General features: G+C 38.2%; 1 protein-coding gene across 1 annotated transcript; it reads left to right on the forward strand.

The window, feature by feature from the left end:
• The first annotated feature begins 4016 nt into the window (after positions 1-4016).
• Positions 4017-19783, forward strand: LOC128640939 (antileukoproteinase-like). The gene is made up of 6 exons (XM_053693408.1): positions 4017-4165; positions 9061-9210; positions 10675-10815; positions 12428-12571; positions 17310-17456; positions 19598-19783. Exons 1-6 carry the CDS (start codon positions 4075-4077, stop codon positions 19645-19647), a joined length of 723 nt encoding a protein of 240 aa, XP_053549383.1. The 5' UTR covers positions 4017-4074; the 3' UTR covers positions 19648-19783.
• Positions 19784-25886: the final 6103 nt, after the last annotated feature.

Below are 25886 nucleotides of genomic sequence, written 5' to 3' on the forward strand. Positions count from 1 at the left end.
CAGCCAATCAGAAAATTCCTACCTTAATTCCGATTGGCTGATAGAATCCTATCAGCCAATCGGAATTCGAGGGACGCCATCTTGGATGACGTCCCTTAAAGGAACAGTCATTCGTCGTTCAGTCGTCGGTCCGGATGGATGTTCCGCGCTGGATGTCTTCAGGATCCTGCCGCTTCGCTCCGGATGGAAGAAGATCGAAGATGCCGCTTGGAGAAGATGTTTGCCGGTCCGGATGTCCTCTTCTTGCCGGATAGGAGGAAGACTTTGGATCCTCTTCTGGACCGGATTATGGATCGCCAACCCCCGCTTGGGTTGGATGAAGATCTTGGAGCCAGGACGGATTGGTGATACCTGGATGGTGAAGACAAGGTAGGAAGATCTTCAGGGGCTTAGTGTTAGGTTTATTTAAGGGGGGTTTGGGTTAGATTAGGGGTATGTGGGTGGTGGGTTGTAATGTTGGGGGGGGGTATGGTATGTTTTTTTTTACAGGCAAAAGAGCTGAAATTCTTGGGGCATGCCCCGCAAAGGGCCCTGTTCAGGGCTGGTAAGGTAAAAGAGCTTGTAACTTTTTTAATTTAGAATAGGGTAGGGAATTTTTTATTTTGGGGGGCTTTGTTATTTTATTAGGGGGCTTAGAGTAGGTGTAATTAGTTTAAAATTGTTGTAATATTTTTCTTATGTTTGTAAATATTTTTTTATTTTCTGTAACTTAGTTCTTTTTTATTTTTTGTACTTTAGCTAGTTTATTTAATTGTATTTATTTGTAGGAATTGTGTTTAATTAATTTATTGATAGTGTAGTGTTAGGTTAATTGTAGGTAGTTTATTTAATTATTTTATTGATAGGGTAGTGTTAGGTTTAATTATAACTTAGGTTAGGATTTATTTTACAGGTAAATTTGTTATTATTTTAACTAGGTAACTATTAAATAGTTCTTAACTATTTAATAGCTATTGTACCTGGTTAAAATAATTACAAAGTTGCCTGTAAAATAAATATTAATCCTAAAATAGCTAAAATATAATTATAATTTATATTGTAGCTATATTAGGATTTATTTTACAGGTAAGTATTTAGCTTTAAATAGGAATAAGTTATTTAATAAGAGTTAATTTATTTCGTTAGATAAAAATTATATTTAACTTAGGGGGGTGTTAGTGTTAGGGTTAGACTTAGCTTTAGGGGTTAATCCATTTATTAGAATAGCGGTGAGCTCCGGTCGGCAGATTAGGGGTTAATAATTGAAGTTAGGTGTCGGCGATGTTAGGGAGGGCAGATTAGGGGTTAATACTATTTATGATAGGGTTTGTGAGGCGGATTAGGGGTTAATACATTTATTATAGTAGCGCTCAGGTCCGCTCGGCAGATTAGGGGTTAATAAGTGTAGGCAGGTGTCGGCGACGTTGAGGGGGGCAGATTAGGGGTTAATAAATATAATATAGGGGTCGGCGATGTTAGGGGCAGCAGATTAGGGGTACATAGGGATAACGTAGGTGGCGGCGATTTGCGGTCGGAAGATTAGGGGTTAATTATTTTAAGTAGCTGGCGGCGACGTTGTGGGGGGAAAGTTAGGGTTTAATAAATGTAATACAGGGGTCGGCGGGGTTAGGGGCAGCAGATTAGGGGTACATAAATATAACGTAGGTGGCGGTCGGCAGATTAGGGGTTAAAAATTTGAATCGAGTGGCGGCGGTGTGGGGGGACCTCGGTTTAGGGGTACATAGGTAGTTTATGGGTGTTAGTGTACTTTAGGGTACAGTAGTTAAGAGCTTTATGAACCGACGTTAGCCAGAAAGCTCTTAACTCCTGCTATTTTCAGGCGGCTGGAATCTTGTCGTTAGAGCTCTAACGCTCACTTCAGAAACGACTCTAAATACCAGCGTTAGAAAGATCCCATTGAAAATATAGGCTACGCAAATGGCGTAGGGGGATCTGCGGTATGGAAAAGTCGCGGCTGTAAAGTGAGCGTTAGACCCTTTAATCACTGACTCCAAATACCAGCGGGCGGCCAAAACCAGCGTTAGGAGCCTCTAACGCTGGTTTTGACGGCTACCGCCGAACTCCAAATCTAGGCCAGAGTCTTCTATGTCCATAATCCAGAAAAAAACAAAACCCCAAAATTAAATGAGAATAATTTTTTTTTAATTAGATTTTTTGGGAACTGTCACTTTAAGAAATAGAAAATACCTGAGAGAGTTTAGCACTACGTACCTACGCTAGCTAAACAAAACAATTAGAACCTCTACACCTCAGCCTGACTAAGGTGTCTTTACCTGACCTTTGTTTACGTAAATGTCCCAGAAAAACGGCAGAGAGCTCTCCTGTCGATCGAAAGAAGCCAGAATATGTCGGCAACAGTGACAGTGCCACTTCACTTAGTTTACTGAAAGCGGAAGAGCGGGTCACATGACAAGTCTATGAGAAACTGCGCAGATAAAATAAAAACGCACGTTACTGAAACACCCTCTGCAAATATTGTCTGCAGGACAATAAAAACCATCCTAAGGTTTAGCCCAAACACTTACAAAGTCATACAACCCGGAATGAATAAATAATACAAGTGTGCCATAATTATGTTATTCATTCTACCACAAGCAGCTTGTTCAGCTTATACATATTGTCAGCCCACAATAAAGTAACAAGGAATATACTTTAAATCCCAGATAAAAAGTAATAACCCCTTAGTCTCTAGTCACATATAGGTGCCTGATATCTGCCTGTAAATATCCTGAATAAAAGATATACAACTCCCAAATTAAAATTGCAGCTCAATCTTCTTAAGTGCCAATCTCCAATACCTAGAAGACAAAAGACACTTAACTTCAAACTAGCTGTCAGGCAGGACGACAGCTTACAAGGTGTGAAAGGAAACATACTCCTCAGAGACCTGTAGAAAAAGAAAAAACAGAGTCACCAACACTGGCTTTCTATAACTAGGGCAGCAATATGTTAGGAAAAAAAGTAAGGACCACCTCACCACTTCCTAACTGCTTAAAATCTACCACTACTCTACTGAAGAGATTATCGTGGACTAAGCTATACCCAAATCCTTGCTTGCAGGGAAAAGTACCCAAAAAAGGAATTAATTTCTTCAGACACCAAACTTCACCTCCTCCTTTGACAGAGGCAAAGAGAATGACTGGGGATTATGGGTGGGGGAGTGATGCTTGGCAGCTTTGCTGTGGTGCTCTTTGCCGCCTCCCACTGGCCAGGAGTGGTGGTGTTCCCACTAGTAATTGGAATAACATTGTGGACTCTCCATATCGTAGGAAAGAAATAAGCCTTTGTTTTACTATAGTTGTACAGTACCTTTGCTTTAATATTAAACCATACAGACTAGTTCTCACCCACAGACACTTCAGATACTATATCACTGTTTGTAAATATTAAATCTAAAATAGCTCTTTTGCATGTTGGTTCTTTTAACAGTTGTTCAAGAGATTCCCCTTGCAAAGATTACATTGTACTTACTTCTAGTTGATGATAGCTTCATGAAGGTAAGCTCAGGATAGTGTGTGTGTCTGCTGCACTAGATGGCAGCAGTTTTGCAAGAGTTTTATACATTAGCAAGAACACTAGATGGCAGCACTTTGTGCTGCCATATAGTAATCCAGCCTCCAGACATATACACCTATCTAGATATCTCTTCAACAAACAAAAACATAAGAATTAAGCAAGTTTGTATTAAAATTGTATGCGCTCTCTGAATCACAACAGACCTGATTGTTTTTAGAATGAGAATTGGCACACATTTCCTCCTAATCCTTATGCTGAAATAATAATGATTGCACTCTCATTCACCCACACCCGTATTATTATTTACTGATGATGCTAAATCTGAAGTAGGTGTCTGAGATATTTTAGATTCCAATAAATGAAGTCACAACATAACAGACAGTATAGCCCTAAGCAGATATGTAAATAGTTGCCTGGAATCAGTTCAGAAAAAATAGTAGAAGTCAAACTTGACCCAAATAATCCCTGCCCATATCCGGTAATGCCACCACCCACTTGCCCTGGACCATGATATATTAGCTTGCACATCCTGACACACTCACAAATCAGGTTGGCATCATGTTGAGTACAGGACAAGTCTTCCTTTTCCTTGGGCTGCTGATTGCTATCTGCCTTGAGGTCCTTGGCTCACCGGTAAAGATATCAAATGGTAAGTAATAGCCTCTTTGGAAAGTGATCTAGTTATTTGTTTAACATCACTTGATAATGATTTAATGAAAATTATAAGTGCTTTTGTATTAAGCAATGTGACTTTATAGAAAGGAAACGTACTTCAGAGTGTCTTCCAATATTTTTTTTTTTTAGAGTTTAAACTTCTTGCGCTGTGGTAGTTAATCTAATGGGACCATGATCTTATATTCTGTGGAATATATAATATATTTTTTTTCTTTTTTGAAGTTAAGAGATTGTATTTACAATTTGGGCTAATTTTTATCTGAGGGTGCCCCCTTGGCAAAATTAATTACATGCCCTCTTGTTTCTCAGGCATCTCCAGCTTAACCTAATTCACTAAACAACACAGATATAAGTGCACTTTATTAACGCAGTTGCACACAATTACACAGGAACTGGCAGAGTTGGAGAGTTTGCAAGGCCTAGAATATGATTTATTAATTCTCACATACATTTGTAAATGAAAATATTAGGTTTTGAAAAGTTCTTATTGTTTTTTTTTTCATGCTAGCAGTTACCTTCACATTAGCAAATAATGTAGATGAATTACTATGCTAAGCACCCCAGCCTCCTGCTTCTCATCAGTGGGTAATGTCACTCATACATGCAGATAGATGTGCACAATGTGAAAAAGAAATGTGTCCCCTAAGTAGTTTCCTCTATTGTCTAACGTGAAGACAGCCCTGTCTGTGGTATATTTATAATATTATGCATTATTTTATTGTAACAGTTGCCTTGTGAGTCTTTTTAAATGATATTGTTAGTTCTTGCCAATTTTTTTTTAATAAAATTAAAAAACAAACTCCAGAGTTTATTCTAGACCATACAATTTGGGTGAGCAACCAAACTAAATATAAATTATGCAGGGATACTATGAGGGGGGGGGGGGTTATCTTCTACTTAATATCCCATAATAACTAACAAAACTGAAGACTCTTTGCCATGAAAGGAACAAACTAGACTAGTTCTGAAGTTTGTTAAGACCAAAAATACATTTTCTTTGGAATCAAACATGAAAGTCTATATAGATCCAAAAAGGAACGCACAATTATAGTGAATATCCAAAGGCAAAATATTGGAATCATTATCAGCTGCCCAACCTATAATCCCATATAAAGTTATTTCTCCAAACTAACTCAATAATTCCAAATCAGCTTTACAGCTAAATAAGATAAAATAAAAAAAGTATAGCATATCAAATTCTGTTAAAAAGAATCATGTTAAAATACAGACTCAGATAACAACCACACCCTGAAACATGTTTTAAAAAAATCCAACCAGCTACCCATACAAGAATAGGACGAATATTTGCATCCACTACACAAATTTTGTTCTATATTTTCCAAGATGAAACTATCCAAATCTTCTTGTGGCTAGATTTTTTTGATCAAGCTGAGACCAAGAAATCTAATTGGTTGGTCTATTTGACAAATGGCATATAACCTATATGTTTCTCTGATCCCACAAATGACAGAGGAAATATATTAGAAAACAAATAGCTGCTGCCAAAAGAAAGAGAATTGCTATGCATAGGAACATGTTAAAGAAATTTAGTAATAATACCATGAAGCCATTCTCTTTATTTACCGATCAGTTTTAAATATATTTTCTGCCACCTTTACCCCTCTTCTTGAAATAGGGGCACTAGGCATGTATAAATAAGCACTACATTGAAAATTCGGGGCATTCTTATGACTACCACTGAAGCACTCCAATAATTGTGTGTGAACACTCTACTGATGACGTACCCATCAAATTATCTGTTCCTCTATGGCAGATGCCAAGGATCTGATAAACAACATACATGAATTCCTACTGTAGGTGACCCACATAAAATAGTGTGATGACCCAGATTTCCTATCTGACTCAGTAATTTGGAAATGCTATTTTTTTGTATCTGAAATACATTTTTGTATCTGAAATACATTTTTGTATCTGAAATATATTTTTGTATCTGAAATACATTTTTGTATCTGGTGATGTGATAGGTAAAAAGAGACTTTTGACTTAATGCAATGGTAAACTTTTCCTTTTGTATAAAGAAATCTGTATTGTTAGCAATATTTTAGAAGGAGTTTAATTCATTAGTTGTAATGAAGATACAATTTAATTTAAATTTTTAATCTAGCTCTGAAATTTAAATGCCCGGCGCTCCGGCCGCCCACTTCAAAAGTAATTTAGTTTTGTGATCCAACTGCTTGAAATGTTCTTCAATAGGCGCTCGAGCCAATACGACACTCGCACATTTTGGAGAACAGTTCAAACCATTAGCTCACAAAAACATTAGTTTTAAAGTGGGCAGCAGGAGCATGGGTTATTTGAATTTCAGTGCTACATTAAAAAGTTAAGGCATATCTTGATTACAAGTGATGAATTAAATTACATCTAAAATATCTCTAACATTCCGGATATGTTTATTAGTGATGTCGCGAACATAAAAATTTGGGTTTGTGAACGGTGAACGCAAACTTCCGCAAATGTTCGCGAACGGGCGAACCGGGCAAACTGCCATAGACTTCAATAGGCAGGCGAATTTTAAAACCCACAGGGACTCTTTCTGGCCACAATAGTGATGGAAAAGTTGTTTCAAGGTGACTAACACCTGGACTGTGGCATGCTGGAGGGGGATCCATGGCAAAACTCCCATGGAAAATTACATAGTTGATGCAGAGTCTTTTGTTTAATCCATAAAGGGCATAAATCACCTAACATTATAAAATATGAGGAAAAAATGGAAAAAAACACACTTTTTCTAACTTTGACCCCCAAAATCTGTTACACATCTACAAACACCAAAAAACAACCATGCTAAATAGTTTCTAAATTTTGTCCCAATTTTAACAAGTTCTTTGCTTTTTTTGCAAGTTATAGGGAAATAAATACAAGAAGCACTTTGCTATTTCAAAACCACTTTTTTTCAAAATGAGCGCTAGTTACATTGGAACCCTGATATCTGTCAGGAATACCTGAATATCCCTTGGCATGTATATATTTTTTTTAGAAGATATCCCAAAGTATTGATCTAGGTCCATTTTGGTATATTTCATGCCACCATTTCACCGCCAAATGCGATCAAATAAAAAAAAAATTGTTCACTTTTTCACACTTTTAGGTTTCTCACTGAAATAATTTACAAACAGCTTGTGCAATTATGGCACAAATGGTTGTAAATGCTTCTCTGGGATCCCCTTTGTTCAGAAATAGCAGACTTATATGGCTTTGGCGTTGCTTTTTGGTAATTAGAAGGCTGCTAAATGCCACTGCGCACCACACGTGTTTTATGCCCAGCAGTGAAGGGGTTAATTAGGGAGCATGTAGGGAGCTTGTAGAGTTAATTTTAGCTTAAGTGTAGTGTAGTAGACAACCCAAAGTATTGATCTAGGCCCATTTTGGTATATTTAATGCCACCATTTCACCGCCAAATGCGATCAAATTTAAAAAAAACTTAAATTTTTTCGCAATTTTGTTTCTCACTGAAATTATTTACAAACAGCTTGTGCAATTATGGCACAAATGGTTGTAAATGCTTCTCTGGGATCCCCTTTGTTCAGAAATAGCAGACATATATGACATTGGCGTTGCTTTCTGGTAATTAGAAGGCCGCTAAATGCTGCTGCGCATCACACGTGTATTATGGCTAGCAGTGAAGGGGTTAATTAGGTAGTTTGTAGGGAGCTTGCAGGGTTACTTTTAGCTTTAGTGTAGAGATCAGCCTCCCACCTGACACATCAGACCCCCTGATCCATCCCAAACAGCTCCCTTCCCTCCCCCACCCCACAATTGTCTCCGCCATCTTAAGTACTGGCAGAAAGTCTGCCAGTACTAAAATAAAAGTTTTTTAATTTTTTTAGCATATTTACATATGCTGTGGTGTAGCATCCCCCCTTAGCCCCCAACCTCCCTGATCCCCCAAAACAGCTCTCTAACCCTCCCCATCTGCCTTATTGGCGGACATCTTGGGTACTGGCAGCTGTCTGCTATTATTTCACAGTCAAAAAAGTGTTTTTTTTTTTAAATGTACACTACTGTTACACCAGATATGAGTGGTGGCACTGGGCAAGTGGGCACAGTATACGCTGTGAGCCTGACACACATGCTGGCAGGCAGGCAACTGCAATTAGATTACACAGAAAGAAAAAAAAAGCACACTGATGTTCTAGCCCTAAAAAGGGCTTTTTGGGGTGCTGTCCTTACAGCAGAGATCAGATGAGTCCTTCAGGACTGTAGTGGACACTGTATACACTAGCCTAGCTATCTATTTCCCTATTAAATCAGGGAGGGTCTGCTGCTGACTGGCTGGAATGTGCCTGCTGACTGTGAGGTACAGGGTCAAAGTTTACTCAATGATGACAAATAGGGGGCGGACTTGAACATCGCATATGTTCGCCCGCCGGCAAACTATTCGCGACATCACTAATGTTTATACAAAGGGGAAAGTTTACCATCAGTTTAAAGGGTTATGAAACCCAGAGTTTTTCTTTCACGATTCAGAAAGAGCAGAAGGGCCTACAGTTAGACGCCCTCCAGCTACAATCTCATTTCACCTGCACACAAAAAATACCTCTTCAGCCTAGAACTGCAGCTCACAATGCATTACTTTAAGTAGCTAGAAGCAGATCTGAAGATATTTATGCGTGTTTATGTATGTCTGGGGTTAAAAAGGGTTATGGTGAAAAAATGGCTGTGTCTCATATTTTTGCACAAGACCCCAGCAGTTACTAGGAATACATGCATCTTTACAAAGCAGCTTCTAGCAATGTTAGGGATTACTGGTGACAACATCTAGAGTCTTGCCGTGGCTCAAACTCTGTATTAACAAAATAATGACATCTAATACTAACAGTTTAATAATATATTTTTTTTTTTTTACAGGGAAACCAGGACTATGTCCCAAGGAGAGAAATGTTATACGCTTTGAACCATGGAGATGTATTGAATATTGCAAGGACGACTCACAATGCGAAGGAAATAAAAAGTGTTGCTCTGATAACTGCAACAAATTCTGCAAACCTCCAGCGCAAGGTGAGTGAGGAGCACTGTAACTTGCAAACCTGTGCTTTAATTTGCTCGGCATTGTATAATATCCATAGGAAAAAAAGACAAAACACAGATTGTATGCGACAGAGTAATCATTTTTTTATTATATCAAATATAATAAACGGGAGAGTTCAGCATGATCAGCCAAGTGCACTTTTACTATCATTTTGTAGTTCTCATCTTAGTCTATTCTTTAGCTTTAGCACCAGTGCTCTATATTCAATTAAACACTAAGGCCTGATGACCAATTCTAAAACTTGCCAGCATGAAGAGAAATCGCACAAAATCTTTGGGAGCTTTTTTTAAAGGGACAGTCAACACCAGAATTGTTTTTGTTTATAAAGAAAGATAATCCCTTTATTACCCATTCCCCAGTTTTGCATATCCAACACAGTTATAATAATACACGTTTTACCTCTGTAATTATCTTGTATCTAAGCCTCTGCTGACTGCCCCCTTATTTCAGTTCTTTTGACAGACATGCAGTTTAGCCAATCAGTGCTCACTCCTAGGTCACTTTACGTGCATGAGCTCAATGTTATCTATATGAAACATGTGAACTAATGCCCTCTAGTGGTCAAAATGTATTCAGATTAGAGGCAGTCTTCAAGGTCTAAGAAATTAGCATATGAACCTCCTAGGTTGAGATTTCAACTAAGAATACCAAAGAACATAGCAAAATTGGTGATAAAAGTAAATTGGGAAGTTGTTTAAAATTGCATGCCCTATTTAAATCATGAAAGTTTTTTTTGGACTTGACTGTCCCTTTAAGCATTATATTGTACTGCATGTGTCCCTCCACATCCACAATCCTGCACAGCTAGATAAAAAGCTCTCAAGCTATATTTGCCTTTCTAAAATGTTTTGAGGGAATACTGACAAGACGTCTTAAATCATCTCGCCAGAGCGGAGAGCTTTAGCTCATTGGGTCTAATTCTCTAAATTTATGTGCTCAGTTAAGATTAGCTAAAATAATCCTCCAGCACTGTGAGATCCCTCACAATGTTCTAGAAATGTGAATTTTGCAATATCAATCTAAAGGGGGTGGGGGGAGTTCCCTGGATTTCTGGTTGTGAGACAGAGACAAGCATAGTACAATATAGCGCTGCTTTACATGAGAGTTTTATTACATTTACACCTTGTGCTTTGCATTTTATTTTACTTTAGACTTCAGGTTTTTTTTCTCTTTAAGTTTATTACATTTAAGTTTACTTTCCTCCCATGAAGGACTAATGAGACCAGTTATTTAAATTCTATTGTCTGATAAAATAACAACACAAATATATCATATGTATAAAATGTACTGTATGCAAGCTTTACCTTTGTTATTCTATCATACTGTGCTATATATTTTTACATTTTCAGTAGCTCTAAACATATTGCTACACTGTTCAGTATTTTGAATTTTAACGATATTGTGTATATATATATTTATCTTTATATAAACAGAAAGGCCAGGTGTCTGCCCCAACAACCAACCTATAACCTACACACCATGCACGGATAACTGCACTTCGGACAGTGAGTGTGCAACAGGATCCAAATGCTGCTTTCAAAATTGTGGTCGTACCTGTCTACCAACAGCGAATAGTAAGACATCAAACTTCTAATAAACTTTCTGTGTACATTCATGCACATCTTCTCTTTAGTTGTCTAATATACCACACCTGACAAGTTTGCTTTTAACACAGTCATATTTCTTTATACTACCCTCACTGGCCTGTTAATGGCATTTTAGGACTGGAGTTCAGAAACATTGATTTAAGGAAATATCTCCTGTTCCTCCTTATTGATGCAGATTAAAGGGACACTGAACCCAAATTTTCTCTTTCGTGATTCAGATAGAGCACACAATTTTAAGCAATTTTCTAATTTACACCTAATATCACATTTTCTTCATTCTCTTGGTATCTTTATTTGAAAAGCAAGAATGTAAATTTAGATGCCGGACCATTTTTGGTGAACTACCTGGGTTATTCTTGCTGATTGGTTGATAAATTCACCCACCAATAAACAAGTGCTGTCCAGGGTCCTAAACCAAAAATTGTCTAGCTCCATAGCTTAGATGCCTTTTTTTTAAAAAGATAGCAAGAGAACGAAGAAAAATTGATAATAGGAGTAAATTAGAAAATTGCTTAAAATTGCATTCTCTATCTGAATCACGAAAGAAAAAAAAATGTGTGTTCAGTGTCCCTTTAAAAATATATTTTTAGTTAATAGCATGTACATATTAAAAAATACAATCATTTTCAGTGGACATTATCTAAACACAATTTTATTCATAACAGGAATTTTAAATATATTTCATGTTGTCAGAGCTGTATTTCCCATAACACACAGTACATATCTGCCTAGGGGCACCTGAGCTGCGGGGTCGGCTGTTCCCAGAATTTAAAATACTTTAATCACACTGTTGGATGTCACTGCTGCACTAGGGCAAAACATTCAGCAAGTATGAAGCCCCTAATCAGAAGAATTCATTTTCTTTAAACTCACTGGTTGTAATGTGCTTTACTCTCTTTTTCTTGCTAATTTTATTTCATTTAGATAGAGACCTGTGTCCTGTAAATGCATTTTATATGTGGGGATGAGATTTTTATATATAACATAATGGAAGTATCCAGTTTAAATTGTGAATTATTGCATTTCTACTTTGTATAGTTATGAGACATTTATTATATTACAATATGTAAAATAAGAGAACTTTGATTCTTGGGGGGGGGAAAAATAGGAAAATAGGGCGGGTCTTCAAATGTTTCCAGGACTGTTTTTTATTCTCAGCCTACATATAAAAAGACTGAACAATTTCATAACAGAAGTAAATTGAAAATGTTAATACAATTTCAAGTTCTATATGAATCCTTAAAGTTTAATTTTGACTTTAGCGTACCTTTAAAATAATATTGGTTGAAGAAATGAAAAATGCAAAGCAAATAATCAAAGAGAAAATAATTGTCTTTTGATAGTGTCATAAAAAGCAAAATCCATCCTTGAGAAATAAAATGAAACAAATTAAAGGAATCACTTAAACATTACAACTTAAAGGAAAGTGTATTGTATTCAATTATCTGAACAAAAAAATAATAGTATCCCAGTAACACACACAAATTAGGTTCATTTTCCGATTTCTCCTTTTGCCTTCTATCTGCCATTTTCTGTGTATTTCCACTGTAATCTTATCTAAATTCTTTATCACTTGTAGATAAAACAGGATTCTGTTTTCAAGAAAAGCCTCTCACGTGTTACATTAAAGAGAGACATCTTTGTGATACCGACTCCTCGTGTTCTGCTGATGAAAAATGTTGTAATGTTTTGTGCCGAACCGAGTGCCGGAAACCTTTGCCAGGTAAAATGGGAGTTAGAGGAAAATGTGAATGTCATATGATTCAGGTTACACAGGAAAAGGAATAAGCGTGTCAAGTTCAGTGAACACTGTAATGTAAAATGTTAATCATGTGTATTAACCTTCAAACAACAGATTACACAGAGCAATACAGGGGAAACAAATACACAAAGGCAAAACAGGAAAGGCTGTCAGGGACAGAATTATTTGAGGGCTTTAGCATTTTGAACCTATCATGGAAGTAAGGTTGTCATTGTACAGATAAAGAGAGAAACACACTGCCACCCAAATAACTTCTTACAACCTCATGAGCATACACTTTATTCTTAAGGTCATCATGGTTCACACACAGACTGTCGCAAACTTCTCCCTTATTTGGGATTTAGGCCTCTATGGTGTATAGGTCAAGTTTTGTCACCCTAAACTGGCCCAGACTCCAAAAAAGAAGAAATGTTCTGTCTAATCTGGCAGAGAGTTCAGTTGACGTTCCAACAAGGTGGTTTGGGGTTACAAAAAAAAGTTCTGAGGTGCAAACCTCTTTTTAAAACCTTCAGTACTAGTATAGATTTAGATTTCACATTTAGCATTATTTTGTAAAATTACAATTGAACCACGTTACTATTTTTAATACTTAGGCCCATAAATTTTATTTGAGTTCTCTTTTAATGTTACTGTACATCATCCTGCAAATTCTTATGTTAGGGCTAAAAATTTCCACTAGCCATTGGTGAGTACAAATTTAACAGTTGCAAGTAAAAGTTAGTGAGTGAATGTTAGGCTACATTCTACAAATATTATCTAAAGGCATATTATATATGCATGAAAGGGCAAGGGTATGATATTCATCTATGGCTATATGGACCCCATTAATGCTTAGACTTCTGAGAGGGTAAACAGGGGCAGAGAGAGATTGGAGAGGAAAAGTGAGAGTGGAGAAAAAGATAGCGTTAATAAAGAGTGGAGAAAAAAGAAAGAAAGAGTGAAGAGATATGAGAGAGGAGAAAGAGTGAAAAGATATGGCCTGAGAGAGAAGGGAGGGGGTAAAAAGAGAGATTGGAGAGAGGAGGCAGTGGAGAAAGATAGATGAGAGAATTATAAAACAATGTTTCCAGGGCTGCTATGACCTCACATGTCAACACTCTCTGCTTTCAACAGCATTTTGCAAACATATGCAAAGAGAGGGATGGGTTAGTGGGCGTGGTATGGGTGGGATCAATAGTGGCAAGTAACATTTTGGGCTGCCTAGTAACTTGAGGCTTGACATTTTGAGCCATGCTTATGTATACTGTCTTTGAGGAATGTCAAATACTTTTTTCGGCTCATTGGTACCCTCTACTTGCCATTTTTTAGATTCTTTAGCTTTCTTTGAACCTAAAAGGAGCCTGTAATTTGTGAAACTGGTGAGAAAGCCAGAGAAACATAGCCACATCACATAGAGCTACAGAAGCTAATGGAGGCCTATCTTAAAGCAACATGAAACCCAAACTTTTTCATTTCTGACTCAAATATAACATACATTTTTAAACAACTTTACAATGTCCTTCTATTATTAATGTTTGCCTCATTCTCATGGTAACACTTTATTGAAGGAGCAAAAATGCACTACTGGGAGCTAGCTGAACACACAAGTAAGTAAATTAAAAGAGACATATGTGCAGCCACCAATCAGCAGCTAGTTCCCAGCTCCCAAGCCTACCTAGGTATGTTTTTTCAAGAAAGTATACCAAGAGAACTAAGCAAATCAGATGATAGAAGTAAATTGGAAAGTTTAAAATGGTATGCTCTACCTGAATCATGAAATAAAAAAAAAATGGGTTTTGTGTCCCATTAACTGTGGTGCTATCATGAATGGTTTAGGGACAGGATAAGGCAAAAGCAGGGAGCCGATAGTTCTTACTACTAGAAATCTAAACAGTCTGGGCCAGAGCTCTTCACTGAAGCTACTAGGCCAAACACTAGCAGTACTATTTTTGTGGAACAGATCAATTTTAGAGACCATATAACACTCTGGTTACTACCTATGGTCACTAAATAGCAGCAGGGCTTGACTGCAGGTCATAGCAACCAGCCATAGATACCAGTGTTATAGCCCCTTAAAAAAAAACTCCCACACATTGCAAATAACCTGTGACCGTGGCCCCGGAACTCCAAACTGTATTTAACCATAACCATAGGAGTTAACCAATGTTCTGCTTAAACAACTGACTTTACCAACACCCCACTGTATTTCTCTGTATACATAGTAAAATTAAAGTGCATTTTATTTGCATAAATCTAACACATGATGAATTACAATGCGTTCACAATATACACTTTAATTTTTCATAATATACTTTATTAAACAAAATAAACAGCATGGAAGAATTAAAAAAATATGTATATATGTATATACACACACACACACACAAATATATATATATATATATATACATACTAGGCGATAAGCCTGCCCAAAGGGCAGTCTATTTAAAAAACAAAAAACAAACCCAAACCTAAAATTACACAAAATAAAAAAACTACAGAAAAAAATAAACAAAGCTATCCAAAATAAAAAATTTAAACCTAAACTAATGCCCTATAAAAAATACCCACAAAAATTAAAACACCCCCTAATCTAATACTAAACTACCAATAGCCCTTAAAAGGGCTTTTGTAGGGCATTACCCTAAGTTAAGCAGCTCTTTTACCTAAAAAATTACCAGTTACCTCCTAACAGTAAAACCCCCTACCCACCAAACCCCCCCCAAAAAAAAAGACTAAGCCCCAAATAGGTACTCACCATTCCTGAAGTCCGGCGGAGAAGGTCTTCTTCCAGGCGGCTCCATCATCTTCTATCTAAATCCGGAACGAAGGTGGAGCGGAGGTGCGGAGCTGTTTTTGGGGTACCTTGCATTCAATCTTCAGTGTGTGTGACGGACGATCGCATGAAGAGGAGCCTCCATGCCGCTGAGGATTCATGCATCTGGGAAGCCAGCTCCGCACCTCCTTCACTTCGTATAAAGATAGAAGATGATGGAGCCGCCTGGAAGAAGACCTTTTCCACCGGACTTAAGGAAAGGCGAGTACCAATTTGGGGCTTAGTGTTAGGATTTTTTTTCATTTTTTTGATTATGGATTTAATGGGATATAAAAGAGCAGAATTTCCTTTTAAGGGCAATGCCCATACAAATGCCCCTTTAGGTGCAATGGGTAGTTTAGATTTTTTTAGTGTTAGTTTTTTTTATTTTGGGGGGTTTGGTGGGTGGGGGGGATTTAGTATTTTTTAAACGTAAAAGAGCTGTTTAACTTAGGGCAATGACCTACAAAAGGCCCTTTTAAGGGCTATTGGTAGTTTAGGGGGTGTTTTAATTTTGGGGTGCTTTTTATTTTCATAGGGATTAGGTTTAATTTTTTAATTTTTGATAATTATGTTTATTTTTTTCTGTAATTTTAGAGTTTTTTATTTTTTGTAATTTTAGATTATTTTTTTGTAATTTAATGTTAGGCTTTATCTAAGTGTAACTTAGTATTGGGGTTAATTTAGGGGGCGTTAGGTTAGGGGGCTTAGTAATTAAATTATTTATTTGCCTTTTGGGGGTTGGCGGTTTAGGAGTTAATAGGTAAATTAGGTTTAATGCGATGTGGCGGTTTGTCGGTTTAGGGGTTAATTAGGTTTATTGCGATGTGGGGGGTTGGCAGCTAAGGGGTTAATATTTTAATTATGATATTTGCGGATTAGGGGTTAATTACTTTATTATTTTGCGATGTGGGGGTTGGCGGTTTCGGTGTTTGTTAATGCTTCATGCAGGAAGTTAGTTTTTTTTTTGTTATACTTTGTGCGGGCCGTTACGTGTTTTTTTATTTTATTCTTGCGGGCGGTTGCGTGTTTTTTCGTTATTTCGTGCCGGCGGTTGCGTTTTTTTTTTTTTTAAGGCTTCGATTTTGCCTACGCTGCATCCAGTTGGATTCCGAAAATAGCAGGAATCCACCTTTGGTGGATTCTTTCACCACCCTGCCATTTTTGGAATCCACCGGGATGCAGTGTAAGCTGCATCCAGGTGGATTTTTTTGGCTGCCTCACGCAGTCAACATTCCTTTGAGGATGTGGCGATACCGACGGATGCGATACAAACGCGATTATAGTATAGATATATTATAAAACTATATAAACCCACCTTATTTATAGGTGTACTATGTTACACCTATGCTGAGAAAAAAAAACTTGCAACTTGCGAATATGTTATATATCGGCAATCTTTTAGGTCCTACAACCTTGATTTTGCACCATGCGAGAGCAGCCAAGCAGTGACTGTGGTAGAAGCACTCAGGTCCGTTTTATTCCTCTTGATTCCAGCATATCAGATATAGAGGGGCTGGCAAGTATTGAAAGTTTTTAGTGGCCGTAGGTGACTGGGAAAATCTCCGGGTTGTGTCATTCAGCTTATTCAGGCGTTAACTGCATTAGTGTGTGCCTCGGTATTTATATAACAGTGTTGGTTATGCAAAACTGGGAAATGGGTAATAAAGGGATTATCTATATTTTTAAACAACCATTTTCAAGTAGACTGTCCCTTTAATGCAGTTTTATATCATATTAATAAGTAGAGTTTTCAAGTAGATTTGGAACTGCTTTGTCAATTGTCATACAGGAATGAGCTGTGCGACACTTTCCTTTTGTTATGCATTGAGACATGTAAACATAAAAAGCAGTAGATTTGCTTGTATCTGACGTTTCCATATATTTTTTTATTGTGTGTTGCAGAGAAACCTGGAAAATGCCCTTCAATGGTACCTACCTGTCCAGAAGGAGGAGCCCAGAATGCAATATGTGAAAGTGATTACAACTGCCCCCCTGACACCAAGTGCTGTGCTGCTTCGTGTGGAAAGAGATGTGTCTATGCTGTGCAAGGTACATATATAAATCATTAATATATAATCCTGTCCCTTGAAAATGTGCAATACATTTATGCAGTGCGAGCAAAGTGAGGACAACAGAATAGACACAGGGAAAAATGAGATATTGAGTGGTGCAATCAGATGGGGGGTTATTGGAGAGGATAAAGAAAACGCCAAAAGAGGAGTGAGGATATAGAGAAAAGAGGTGTAAAACATCAATTTTAGAAATATGATAAAATGGAGACAAATGAGATAAGGCAAACACTAGCAAATAGCATAGTCTTCCATATACAAACATGTAGAGCAGTGTTTCAAAATTACAGTTCTAACATATTAGAGCATTTTTATTTGCACTCGTATTTCTATTTATTTAGCAACATAAGAGGAGATAACAAATATACTCAAAAGGAAGGGTCATATCTTTGGAATGCAAAACAATGCAAAAGCATGTTCTTTTTAAACTTTTATGTCCTTTTGATTAGCCAGAAAAAAACAAAAATGTATGGTTACCTGATAAATTACTTTCTTTCGGAATGATGATAGTCCATAGGACTCCTTAATATGTGGGACATAATTCCCATAATGAGGAGGAGGACAAGAACCCCCACAAGAACTTAAATTCCCTCCCACCTCTCTTCAGTTTAACGTATAGCCAAGCAGAGAATAAGAAACAGATAGGTAGGAAAGAAAAAAGCAGGGTGTATAGAAGTGTAAATTAGAACTGTTGCCCAAAAAACTGAAAATGCTGGGGCCTATGGACTATCATCATTCCGAAAGAAAATAATTTATCAGGTAAGCAAACGTTTTGTTTTCTTTCGTATAATGATAGTCCATAGGGCTCCATAAAATGTGGAATTAATACCCAAGCAGATAGGCCATATTATGGAATGGGTGGGACAATTGTCTGGTAGTTCCTATTTATCAGACACTGCAGACTAAAGGACTTTCATGCCAAAAGCTGCTTGCTAAGAAGTAAAAAACATCAAAGTAGTAAAATTTTGACAAGGTATGCAGAGAAAAACAGGTTGCAGCGTTGCAAATTTACAGTGTAAGTCAGTGTAAGTCAGTAAGTTCATAGGCTATAGTCACAGTAGGGAGAAATTTATAAGAATACTAGATCATCAATATAAAATGCAATATTTAAAATCATACAAGTCAACGTTTTGTTATAGCAAATATATGCAAACCAACACCAGTTATAGGTATTCACCTAAAATGTGATCTGAGCCTATTACAGTTAAAGTGCAGAACTTTGGGAAAGTCTTTCACACCAGCATGAAGGGATTATGATTACAGATATAGGTAAAGCATGTATTTAGCTCTCTGGGATATCACTGGCTACTACACTTGGGTCCTGTGAACCTCTAGCACGTGTCAATGACACCTGGCCCGGAAGACTAATGTAATTTCAAATAAAGCCTGCCACCAGCAGTGAGAGGTGTAGGCCGATCCCTGAGATGGATAACAGTCACTAGCACTTAGCCACTGTGTGGGCGTTCTCTCACAGCCAACAGACCCACGAACACTAAAGCCGCTGCTGTTTCCTAGAAGATTATCTGCTAGGGGCACGGCGCATGTGGTGGGTAAAGACAACCTGCATATTTGTACCTCTACTTTTGATGAGTTTACTCTTTTAGATGTAATGCTGGTGGGGGACCCGGTACTGTGCCTGCTCACATAAACTGGGTGGGTGCAGGAACGGTCCAAAGACGCAGCAACAAAGTGAAAGTCAGAGTAATATCAGACCTGCATAATCTATAGTCTACACACAATATTACTTGATATATGTGAGTCACTCACAGTACCCACACTAAGTAGGCACAGAGTACTCTGCTGACTGTTATGATCCAAAAAAAAAAAATTGCCATTCTCAAAATGATAAATTTTATAGAGAACTGCTAGTGGTTGGGATTCGGGCCCCTTACCCCAGTCCCCCCTGATTGTTTTTCTAGTGAGGATTATTTGTTCTTATAAAGATATTCTAATGTTAAGCTTAAAGCAACATCATCACTGTATACTATGCCGTTGTATAGAAAAAATGTGGTATTTAAGTCTGTCATTATAAGAGGTATTATATGCTATGTAGAATGATATGCATAGATGTTCAGCAAAAGAAGCTTATTTTTAATCTATTTTCTCTTTTTCTTCTTCCAGTTCCCACTTACCTATACATTTTGAATTCTACTGGAAACACTCGTCCTTAACAACTGATTCAGAACTCATCCCTTTCATACAAGTTTTCGTGTGTTTGTCAGTATTCATATGTGCATGTCTCAAGTGTGTATTAATTATTGTCCTTTCAAAACAATGTGTTCTGAAATAAAATTTAAAAAATACAAATGATATGTTATTTATTCGTATTTGGTTGTCACATGGTTTCCCATAAACACACACACACTGCAGGCTTCGCTCATTAAAGGGATATGGGTGTGGAAATTAAAGTTTCATGATTCAGATAGAGCATGCAATTCTAAAAAAAACCTACCTCAGTTTCATGAGAGTAGGCTCAGGAGAGTGCACATATCTTGATTACTATATGTTAAGACTTTGAAATGTTATACAATATTGCAGAAATCACTGCCATATAGTGTTCATGACATGTACACCCTACTGAGCCTACTTCAATGTGCTCTCATGTTGTAATGGGATATTTCCTTATTAGACCAATACTGGCCAGTAGCCTTCTTATCCCAACATCAAGTGGAAAGATAAGGAAAAGTCCTAGAACTAAGTTTAACGGATTAAAGGAATGAGGTAGTATAGGAACAACAAACACCATAAGCAGCAAGGGTTAATGAGGAGCAGGTTACTGGGCTGAGTAGGGATCAGAAATAAGCAAACAGTTCTATGCCCCTGAGAAATACAAAAATAAAAGTAATGCTCACCAGGTAGTGCACGGTTTAATGAGAGCAGGCAGTTCAATCTTACTGAGAATCCAAGGGTTAAGCAAAGGAATCGTCAATAGGCAATACAGGGTTCAGTAACAAGCAGGCAGTCCATTCTTTCTCAGTATAAAAAGGGTTAAGCAGGAGAAAGGTCAATATGCAATACAGGGTTCAGTAAAAGGCAGGCAGTACAATAATGCACATTAGTAACAGCAAATATAACACCCAGGAGTACACAGTGGCAAACCTATACTTGGGCAGCGAAAGTAAGCAAAGGAGGTACTTACATAGGCGCAGGTTCGCACCAAGGAGGACACACAGGTGATATCCAGAGTGGCATCAGCGGTACTCGCAGGGACAACAACTCCATGCGGCTATGGCAACAGCCGGAGGCAGCATGAACACATGTAAAGGAGCTAAGTTTAACATTCAATAAAAAGCAAATGGGAAAGATTTTTTTTTGTCTTCAGTGTTCCTTTAAGTAAAATGCATTGTGAAATGAAAAATCAAAGAACTAGACACTCAGGTTAACACTTTCCTTAGATGGAGGAATACAATAGTTATAGAGTCTCCAAAATATTCTTTAAAAGAACAGTAAAGTCAAAAAACTAAATTTATGCTTACCTGATAAATTTATTTATTTCCGGATATGGTGAGTCCACGGCTTGAGTAATTACTGTTGGGAATCTCTCTCCTGGCCAGCAGGAGGAGGCAAAGAGCACCACAGTTAAACTGCTAAGTATCACTCCCTTACCCCAGTCATTCGACCGAAGGGAAATGGAGAAAAAGAAGTAACACAAGTTGTAGAGGTGCCTGAGGTTATAGTCAAAAGAACAACTGTCTTAAAATAAAGGGTGGGGCCGTGGACTCACCATTTTTGGAAATAAATAAATTTATCAGGTAAGCATAAATTTTGATTTTCTTTCCTAAGATATGGTGAGTCCACAGCTTCAGTAATTACTGTTGGGAACCAATACCCAAGCTAGAGGACACGGATAAATAGGGAGGGACAAGACTGGCAGTCCTAAACAGGCACCACCTCTTGAAGAACTTTTCTCCCAAAAGAAGTCTCAGCTGAGGCAAAATTATCAAATTTGGAAAATTTGGAAAAAGTATGTAGAGAAGACCAAATTGCAGCCTTGCAAATTTGTTCCACAGAAGCTTCATTTTTTAAAGCCCAAGAAGAGGAAACAGCTCTGTTGAATGAGCCGTAATTCTCTCAGGAGGCTGCTGTCCAACAGTCTTCATAAGCCAAACGAATTATACTTTGTAACCAAAAAGAAAGAGAAGTAGCAGTAGCTTTCTGACCTTTACGTTTCCCAGAGAAACAAAGAGGGCAGAGGACTGGCGAAAATCCTTAGTTGCCTGTAAATAGAATTTTAGAGCATGTACAACATCCAAATTGTGTTACAAACGTTCTTTGGAAGAAGGAGGATTAGGACACAGAGAGGGAACAAAAATTTCCTGATTGATATTTCTATTAGAAACAACCTTAGAAAGGAAACCTAACTTAGTACGAAGAACCACCTTATCAGAGTAAAACATAATATAAGGGGAATCACACTGCAGAGCTGAGAGTTCCAAGATAACAACTTAATGTCTATGGAACGCAACAGCTCAAATGGAGCCGGCTGTAAAACTTTAAGAACAAGGTTAAGGCTCCAAGTAGGAGCAACAGACTTAAAGACAGGCCCGATTTTGACCAAGGCCTGACAAAAAGATTGCACATCTGGCACATCCACCAAACGTTTATGTAGTAAAACAGATCAAGCAGAAATCTGACCCTTCAGGGTACTGACTGACAATCCCTTCTCCAAGCCTTCCTGAAGAAAAGATATGAATTCACACCAATAAAGATACTTACGCCATATCTTATGGTAAATCTTTCTAGTAACAGGCTTGCGAGCCTGAATCATGGTCTCAATGACCGACTCAGAAAAACCACGCTTAGACAGAATTAAGCGTTCAATCTACAATCAGTCAGCTTCAGAGAAACGAGATTTGGATAAAGGAAGGGACCCTGAATCAAGAGGTCCTACCTCAGAGGTAGTCTCCAAGGTGGGAGAGATGACATCTCCACTGTCTGCAAACCAGATCCTGCTAGGCCATGCAGGGGAAATTAGAATCACTGACGCCCTCTCCTGTTTGCTACGAGCAATGACTCGTGGAAGCAGAGCAAATGGAGGACACAGGTAGGCCAACCTGAAAATCCAAGGAACCGTCAGAGCATCTATTAGAATGGCCTGCAGATCTCTTGACCTTGAGCTGTACCTTGGAAGCTTGGCGTTCTGAGTGGACACCATCAGATCTAACTCCGGCACCCCCCATTTAAAGGACTAAGCTGGAAGACACCTCCGGATGGAGTTCCAACTCCCCTAGGATGAAAAGTCGGTCTGCTCAGAAAATCTGCTACCAGTTGTCAACTCCTGGAATGTGGATGGCAGATAGACAGCAATTGTGGATCTCTGCCCACTGAAGAATCAGAGTAACCTCCTTCATGGCTAAGGAACTCTGAGTTCCTCCCTGGTGATTGATGTAAGCCACAGAGGTTATGTTGTCTGACTGAAACCTGATAAACTGGCTGAGGACAACTGAGGCCAAGCCAATAAGAGCATTGTAAATCGCCCTCAACTCCAAAATGTTGATGGAATAGCAGACTCCTCCCGAGTCCAAAGGCCCTGAGCTTTTCACAAGTTCCGGACTGCTTCCCAGCCCAGCAGGCTGGTGTCCGTGGTCACACTCACCCAGGAAGGTCTCTAAAAGCATGTGCCCTGAGACAGATGTTCCTGAGAAATCCACCACGGGAGAGAGTCCCTTGATGACTGATCTAACTCTAGCGGGAGTCAAAAGATCTGACACGTGGGGAGAGTTAGTCGGCATAACTTCCCCCTCGTCAGATTCCTCTGGTGATAAATTTTTTAAAGACAGAATATGATCTTTATTGCTTAAAGTGAAATCAGTACATTTGGTACACATTCTAAGAGGGGGTTCCACCATGGCTTTTAAACATAATGAACAAGGAGTTTCCTCTATGTCAGACATGTTTGTATAGACTAGCAATGAGACCAGCAAGCTTGGAAAACACTTTAAAACAAGTTAACAAGCAAATATAAAAAACGGTACTGTGCCTTTAAGAAAAACAAATTTTGTCAGAATTTGAAAAACAGTGAAAAAAGGCAGTAAATCAAACGAAATTTTTACAGTGTGTATAATAAGCTAACAGAGGCCTAGATTTAGAGTTTGGCGTTAGCCGAGAAAACCAGCGTTAGAGGCTCCTAACGCTGGTTTTAGGCTACCGCCGGTATTTGGAGTCAGTCAGGAAAGGGTCTAACGCTCACTTTTCAGCCGCGACTTTCCCATACCGCAGATCCCCTTACGTCAATTGCGTATCCTATCTTTTCAATGGGATCTTTCTAACTCCGGTATTTAGAGTCGTGTCTGAAGTGAGCGTTAGAAATCTAACGACAAAACTCCAGCCGCAGAAAAAAGTCAGTAGTTAAGAGCTTTCTGGGCTAACGCCGGTTCATAAAGCTCTTAACTACTGTGCTCTAAAGTACACTAACACCCATAAACTACCTATGTACCCCTAAATCGAGGTCCCCCCACATCGCCGGCACTCTATAAAAAATTTTTAACCCCTAATCTTCCGCTCCGTACACTGACGCCAACTACGTTATCCCTATGTACCCCTAATCTGCTGCCCCTAACACCGCCGACCCCTATATTATATTTATTAACCCCTAATTTGCCGCCCCCGCTATCGCTGACCTCTGCATATTATTATTAACCCCTAATCTGCCGTCCGCACGCCGCCGCCAGCTACATTATAGCTATGTACCCCTAATCTGCTGCCCCTAACACTGCCGACCCCTATATTATATTTATTAACCCCTAATCTGCCCCCCTCAACGTCGCCTCCACCTGCCTACACTTATTAACCCCTAATCTGCCGAGCAGATCTCACCGCTACTATAATAAAGTTATTAACCCCTAATCCGCCTCACTCCCGCCTCAATAACCCTATAATAAATAGTATTAACCCCTAATCTGCCCTCCTTAACATCGCCGACACCTAACTTCAAACATTAACCCCTAATCTGCCGACTGGAGCTCACCGCTATTCTAATAAATGTATTAACCCCTAAAGCTAAGTCTAACCCTAACACTAACACCCCCTAAGTTAAATATAATTTAAATCTAACGAAATAAATTAACTCTTATTAAATAAATTATTCCTATTTAAAGCTAAATACTTACCTGTAAAATAAATCCTAATATAGCTACAATATAAATTATAATTATATTATAGCTATTTTAGGATTTATATTTATTTTACAGGTAACTTTGTATTTATTTTAACCAGGTACAATAGCTATTAAATAGTTAAGAACTATTTAATAGCTAAAATAGTTAAAATAATTACAAAATTACCTGTAAAATAAATCCTAACCTAAGTTACAATTAAACCTAACACTACACTATCAATAAATTAATTAAATAAAATACCTACAATTATCTACAATTAAACCTAACACTACACTATCAATAAATAAATTAAATACAATTCCTACAAATAAATACAATTAAATAAACTAACTAAAGTACAAAAAATAAAAAAGAACTAAGTTACAAAAAAATAAAAAAATATTTACAAACATTAGAAAAAAATTACAACAATTTTAAACTAATTACACCTACTCTAAGCCCCCTAATAAAATAACAAAGACCCCCAAAATAAAAAAATGCCCTACCCTATTCTAAATTACAAAAGTTCAAAGCTCTTTTACCTTACCATCCCTGAACAGGGCCCTTGGCGGGGCATGCCCCAAAGAATTCAGCTCTTTTGCCTGTAAAAAAAAACCATACAATACCCCCCCCCAACATTACAACCCACCACCCACATACCCCTAATCTATCCTAAACCCCCCTTAAATAAACCTAACACTAAGCCCCTGAAGATCTTCCTACCTTATCTTCACCATACCAGGTTCACCGATCGATCCAGAAGAGCTCCTCCGATGTCGTGATCCAAGCCCAAGCGGGGGGCTGAAGAGGTCCATGATCCGGCTGAAGTCTTCATCCAAGCGGGAGCTGAAGAGGTCCATGATCCGGCTGAAGTCTTCTATCAACGGCATCTTCAATCTTCTTTCTTCAGGATCCGTGTTCATTCCGCCGACGCGGAACATCCATCTTCACCGACGACTTCCCGACGAATGACGGTTCCTTTAAGGGACGTCATCCAAGATGGCGTCCCTAGAATTCCGATTGGCTGATAGGATTCTATCAGCCAATCGGAATTAAGGTAGGAAAATTCTGATTGGCTGATGGAATCAGCCAATCAGAATCAAGTTCAATCCGATTGGCTGATCCGATCAGCCAATCAGATTGAGCTCGCATTCTATTGGCTGATCGGAACAGCCAATAGAATGCGAGCTCAATCTGATTGGCTGATTCCATCAGCCAATCAGAATTTTCCTACCTTAATTCCGATTGGCTGATAGAATCCTATCAGCCAATCGGAATTCGAGGGACGCCATCTTGGATGACGTCCCTTAAAG

This window comes from Bombina bombina, chromosome 1, assembly GCF_027579735.1.
Source record: "Bombina bombina isolate aBomBom1 chromosome 1, aBomBom1.pri, whole genome shotgun sequence".
Lineage (NCBI taxonomy): Eukaryota > Metazoa > Chordata > Amphibia > Anura > Bombinatoridae > Bombina > Bombina bombina.

Excerpts from the sequence above, each read along its gene's own strand:
- LOC128640939 (XM_053693408.1), top strand. The coding sequence starts at position 4,075 with ATGTTGAGTACAGGACAAGTCTTCCTTTTCCTTGGGCTGCTGATTGCT. Across the intron at positions 4,166-9,060 it reads ACCGGTAAAGATATCAAATG|GGAAACCAGGACTATGTCCC; the intron begins GTAAGTAATAGC and ends TTTTTTTTACAG. Across the intron at positions 12,572-17,309 it reads GTGCCGGAAACCTTTGCCAG|AGAAACCTGGAAAATGCCCT; the intron begins GTAAAATGGGAG and ends TGTGTGTTGCAG.